Genomic DNA, 6,000 nt, shown 5'->3' on the forward strand with positions numbered 1-6,000 from the left:
TATGGAGGAGGGAAGTACAGTATCTATCTGGTGAACTCAGAGGAGCCCGTTTGATTGGGACAGAGGGTTCTTTTCTATAGGGAAGTAATGAATGTTAGGTCTAAGAAATCTTTACTTTTATGTATTGATGTATTGGAAGTTTTTCTTAATGCATATGAATTTAGTTGTTCTATTAATCTAAATTTCAGTTATTAATAAATCAGTTGTAAATAGCATTTTTGCTAAGGATGGTTGATTTTACAAGTAAAATCTTACAAAAGGCAATATTGAACTAAAAATATATAGAAAATTTACGTTGTTAATTCATCTGAATTTACTTTTGCAGAAGTGCTTTGACATATCTTTGATCACAAGGATGTAATAAATGAGATTGGAAAATATTGAATGAGGAGTCGGAATACGTTAAAGTCTTTTACAAGTTATAACCTTTTAAAAGCCTTCAGTTTTCTCATCTGAAAATGAGGGAGTGAGATAAACGATTTTTATAATACTTACTTCATTTAAAATTATATAATTTTGTCATTTTTGTTAGAACGTACTACCTTAACCTCTATAGGGACAATTGGAGTTATTATGTATGTATACTGTAGGTGATGCAGTATATATGTCTCATGCTTTGAAAATTATAATGCTCAATATTACTTAAAATTGTACGATGTTCAGTAGCAGTTTGTGAAGAAGGCATGCATCAGGAATCACCCAAGGAGATTTCTTTAATAATCTATATGTGTATTTCCCAACCCTACTACTCCTTAAGTTTCAGCTTCAGTATGTAGTTTTGAAATGCTTTCTTAAGTTTTTTTGATTTCTGTATTTCTTTGACGATAAAAGAAACACATGCTCAGTGTCGATAATTTGGAAAATATGTAAAGTAGAAAGAAGACATAACATGATTGCATCACTTACAAGCAAGCCTTATTAACATTTTGGTGTACTTCACTTTTTTTTTCTCGGTAGTTTCACCTGGATCAATTTATATTGTATGTACAATTTTCTGTTTTTTTTTTTTTTTTTTTTTAGAAGCATTTTTTAGTGTTACTTGAAATGGTTCTTAAACATCATCTGCTGTGTTATGTAATCTTCTTTTGTCCTGTACATTAATTGCTTAGTATCTAGTGAAGTGTACGTATCATCGTTACCATCATCATCATCTTTACCCTTATTTTACAGGTGGGCAAACAGGCTCAGAGAGTTTATGTGACTTGTCCAAGATGATATATCCAAAAATAGGCAAAAAATGACCACAGGGGTGCAGATGTTCTGATTATAGATCCTATATGCTTTCTACTTTGCTGCAGTACTTACATAAATGTTAAACATTTTATTTGTTCATTCCATAAGCATTTAGTTGGTGTCCGTGTATTAGGGATACAAAAATACAAAGCTGGATAAAACTAATAATAGCTAACATTTATTGAACCCTTACTGGTCCCAAGCACTATTTTATGTGCTTTACATGTATTAACTCAGTTAAAGCTCACAATAACCCTGTAAGATAGGTTATTTTTATCAGCTGCATTTTACCAGTAAGGAAACTGGGGCACAATTTAATAACTGATAAGTGATAGAGCTGAGATTTAAACCCAGAAAATTAGAGTCCATACTCTTAGTCTATTCTAGGAATTCACAGAATAAACTAATAAGAGGAGGTTTTCGTATGCACTGCGTATAATAAAACATACATTTATTTGTAAAAGGGTCTTTATGAAGGTTATACTATTTTCTAATTTGTAAGGCTAAAACAGTCAAGTTTATTCAGTATTATTTTGTTTAATATTACAGTCTAAGATCTAGTTATTTATAATTTTTTCTATTTGTCTCAGATAATCTGAAAGCTATTTTGTATGCTTACATCATATAATTAAAGTCCTGTATCGAAGTTGAACTTTTGTGATTGTGAAGCAGTTTTATTGGTGCTTAAGATTAAATTCAGTTTTAGTGAGCTTCTAGTTTGCTCTTTTTTAAAATGAGTAAAAAAAATTTGTTTAAAAATTATCACTGAAGATCTTAAAGGTATAAAATACCTTCCTCTGATTGCTGTGGAAAGTAGATCCTTAAGAATTAAGATGACAAATTCCATTTAAATGTTAGATGTCTGGGAATGTAAAAGTTTAGTATTTGTATAAATGATTATCATTAATTGTGCTACAAGTGAGCTTAGGCCTTTTTTTGAATTCCAGCACATACTTGTGAGGGTAATCTAATAGAAGTCTTGATTGACAGGAGTTTGGGATTTTAGTACTGATCCTCAGTGAAGTCATTTGATAACTTCTGTTCTTTTTTGTTTGTTTTAAATATTAGACAAGTAACAACTGTCCTTTCTGAGAATGTTATGGAAAAAATGAAATAGGGTAGTATTGTGGAAAAGTAGAAACACTAATTCAAGGCACTGTCATATTATCAGCATTACTGTTCAAATAAAAGGATTTTAGACGGCAGGTGTGGTTTTCTGATGCAAATGTAATTCTGAGATTAAATCCATTTACACTAATCTTGATAAGTCTGTTCACATTGTACTGAGATTTTGTTGTAATGGATATTTCTTGAAATGTGTGCCGTAAGTAGAGGATTTATATTTGTAAAAGATTTGAACTTTGACATATGACCCTGGCTGGAGATTTAAAAAAAAAACCCGGTGATTATATTTATGTTTTACTGTAGTGAATTTATAATAAAAGATGCAGTGTAGTTTATAATATTCCAGCTGAGCTTTACTAACATTTTTGCTTAAGTGAGCTCTTGGCACTCATTATTTTTAAAGCAGCATGTTCTAAAGTGTGTTCCTTATAATATTAATTTCATAGGATGTTGATTAATGGTTGATAACATTTCAGAAAGGGACTTTCTGTTGCCAAATAAACAGTTTTCTTTATTTGAGAGTCTCTGTAAGTCTGATAAAATGCATTGTTTCCCCAAATTATTTGACCATTGGAACTATTTTGTAGAGCTTGTCCTGGGACTGGTATTCTACAGACCATATTTTATCTTAACTAGCTTAAAATAATTTAAATATAGCAAAAAATTATATATAGTTGATTTTAAATATTTGGCGTGAATTCAAACTTATTAAAATAACACTTCTTATCACAGAGATTTCAAATTGTTAATTACCTAAGCAGTGTCTTTTTCTTTTTAATTTGCAGGTACGAAAAAAGGACCAGATCAATATTGAAACAAAGAACAAAACTGTTCGGTTTATTGGAGAACTAACTAAGTTTAAGATGTTCACAAAAAATGATACCTTACACTGTTTAAAGGTTAGTGTTGAATTATTTGAATAAATAATTTTTTAAGGTTTAATTATAAGTGCTAGAAAAAAAAAGAAATAATTAAGAATATTTGACTAATTTAAAAAAAGGTAAGAAAGGAGTAAAAAGGGACATTAAACAGATGAGCAAAATAGAAAACAAATGATAAGATGGTAGATATAAATGCAACTATAGCAGTAATTGGAGCTCTGGTGGTGCAGTGGTTAAGAGTTCAGCTGCTAACCAAAAGACCAGCAATTCGAATCCACCGTCCACTCCTTGGAAACCGTATTGGGCAGTTCTCCTCTGTCCTGTAGGGTCGCTATGAGTAGAATCGACTTGATGGCAACAGGTTTTGGTTTTTGTTATATCAGTAAAAAGACAAAATATTGCAAGTAAAAGTCTCAAGAATATAAGACTTGATTAAAACAACAAAAAATGTATGCTATCTATAAGAAAGATGCCCTTAAATATAAAGATCAGAAAGGATAAAGTAAAAAGTGGAGAAAATATACCATAGAAACACTAACCAGAAGAAAACTGGTTTCACTATATGGTTATTAAGACAATGTAGACTTTAAGGTATGAAGCATTATTAGATACAAAGAAGTATGGTTCAGAGTGATGAAGGGGTCATTCTAACAGGAAACTATCACCTCCTGAATCAGCATGCATCTAATAATACAGCTTCAAAATACTATAAAGAAAAAATTGACAACTGAAGGAAGATTAAACAGATCCACAATCATAGTGAGAAACTTGAAAATATGTCTCTCAGTAGCTCGAAATAACAGGCAGACAAAATCAGTGAGGATATACAGAATCTGAACAACACAATTAACAGTCTTGATCTAATTGACCCTATACCCGACAGCAACAGAATTCACAAGCTTTTCAAATGCACGTATGTCATTTATCAAAATCAGCCATAAAGAAAGTCTCAGCACAGTTTCAATTTTAGAAATTGAAATTATTCAGATTATATTTTTTGTCCACAACGGAATTAAGCTAGAAATCAGTAAGTAACAGTAACTGATTATATGTGGTAATCATAAATGTGTGTAGATGGAATAATTCCTCTAATTTGGAACTAATCGTTCCTTTACTAAAGTTCTTTTTCTCTGTAACATTAATTTTTTCAGATTGATTTCCTTGGGATATTAATAAGTATATCACACAAAATGGATCTTATCAAATACATTTGAAAAACCCTGAGTTAAGCAGGCTTCTTTACTGCATGATTTCTTAGAGTCTTTCAGATACTAATAGTCATTGTAAATATTCAAGGGGACAAGTTTCCTAAACCTTCTTGGAGCATCTCAGGAGACTGTTTCCTACAAACTCCAGACAACAGCATAGGAGGAATTGTGAAAACTTCCAAAATACTGTAATTGAAAGGAATCATGCCACAATTTAAAAATATTAATGTTTTTGCTGTTGTAATTATTAAAAATATATAGGGAGGATATGCATATCTTTGACGCAGAAATTCTGTATCTAAGAATTCCTTTTAAGGAAATAATCATAAATGTGTTTAACAAATTTGAAAAGATGTTTGTTTATAATAGCAAGTAATTGGAAACAATTTGTATGCCCAGTAAATAAGAATTTAGTTGTGAAGTCCATATTATACAATACTGTGTACCTTTAAAAATCACGCCGTAGAAGGATTGGTAGGGATGTATAAAAAATACTCAAGTTATTAAATGATACGGTCTGTCTAAGTCTGTTTTGATTTAGAAAATATGCATAGAAAAAGATTGGGAGGGTAGATATGAAAATGTTAATGGTAATGTATTGAGTTGGTAAATTTCACACATTGAACAAATTTATTGTAATCAGAACTTTTAAAAGTTAATGTTATATGAACCAAAACCAAAAACACAAGCCATTTGAAAAATATCAACTATGTATATTGACATATGTTTAAATACATATCATCTAATAATAGATATAGAAAAGGCTTTGAAATTGGTTTTCATGTGTGTATCTAAAGGAAAGACATTAAATATATTAAAGTTTTTAGATAAAAATTTTATGATTGAACACAGATGCCCAGTAATGAAGCATGTTCAACTAAAGTAGACTAGTTTTTGCTTTTTACATTGACATTGTAAAAGTTGTTACAGATACTTATTATGTTTTTTCTATAAAGAGTTGAAGTATTGTCTCTGTAGTTTTCAGTCATTTTCGTTTTTACAGATGCTTTTATCAGACTTTTCTCATCACCATATTGAAATGGCATGTACCCTGCTTGAAACATGTGGAAGGTTTCTTTTCAGATCTCCAGAATCTCACCTCAGGACCAGTGTACTTTTGGTAAGAGCTTGAAGTTTTTTGTTTTAATATCTTATTGGGTTTTAGGTGAGAGTGTACATAGCAAATTAGGTTCCCGTTTAACAATTTTCATACTAATTGTTCCATGACATTGGTTACAATTTTTGCAGTGTGTCAGCATTTTCATGATTTCTATTCTGTTTGTTCTGTTCCATTTATCTAGCTTTCCTGTCCCTCCATCCCCCCACCCCCTTTGCCTTCTCATCTTTGCTTTTGGGTAAATGTTGATGGTTTGGTCTCATACAGTTAATCGTTTAAGGGAGCACGTTCCTCATGGGTGATATTATTTATTTTATAAACCAATCTGTTATTTGGCTGAAGGAGTGGCGTCCGTTCCAAATTAAAGGGGTATCTTAGGGTGATAGTCTCAGGGGTTCCTCTAGTCTCTATCAGTCCACTAAGTCTGTTTTTTTTT

At 31.0% G+C, this 6,000-nt stretch overlaps 1 protein-coding gene across 1 annotated transcript in view; it reads left to right on the forward strand.

Moving 5' to 3' along the window:
• Positions 1-6,000, forward strand: part of UPF2 (UPF2 regulator of nonsense mediated mRNA decay) — a 143,341-nt gene that overhangs the window by 81,557 nt on the left and 55,784 nt on the right. Inside the window, exons 10-11 of the mRNA XM_004379688.2 lie at positions 3,144-3,257; positions 5,451-5,567. Of these exons, the coding sequence (XP_004379745.1) occupies positions 3,144-3,257; positions 5,451-5,567 (231 nt within the window). The remainder of the gene's footprint in view (positions 1-3,143; positions 3,258-5,450; positions 5,568-6,000) is intronic.

This window comes from Trichechus manatus, unplaced genomic scaffold, assembly GCF_000243295.1.
Source record: "Trichechus manatus latirostris isolate Lorelei unplaced genomic scaffold, TriManLat1.0 scaffold00067, whole genome shotgun sequence".
NCBI classification, from domain to species: Eukaryota; Metazoa; Chordata; class Mammalia; order Sirenia; family Trichechidae; genus Trichechus; species Trichechus manatus.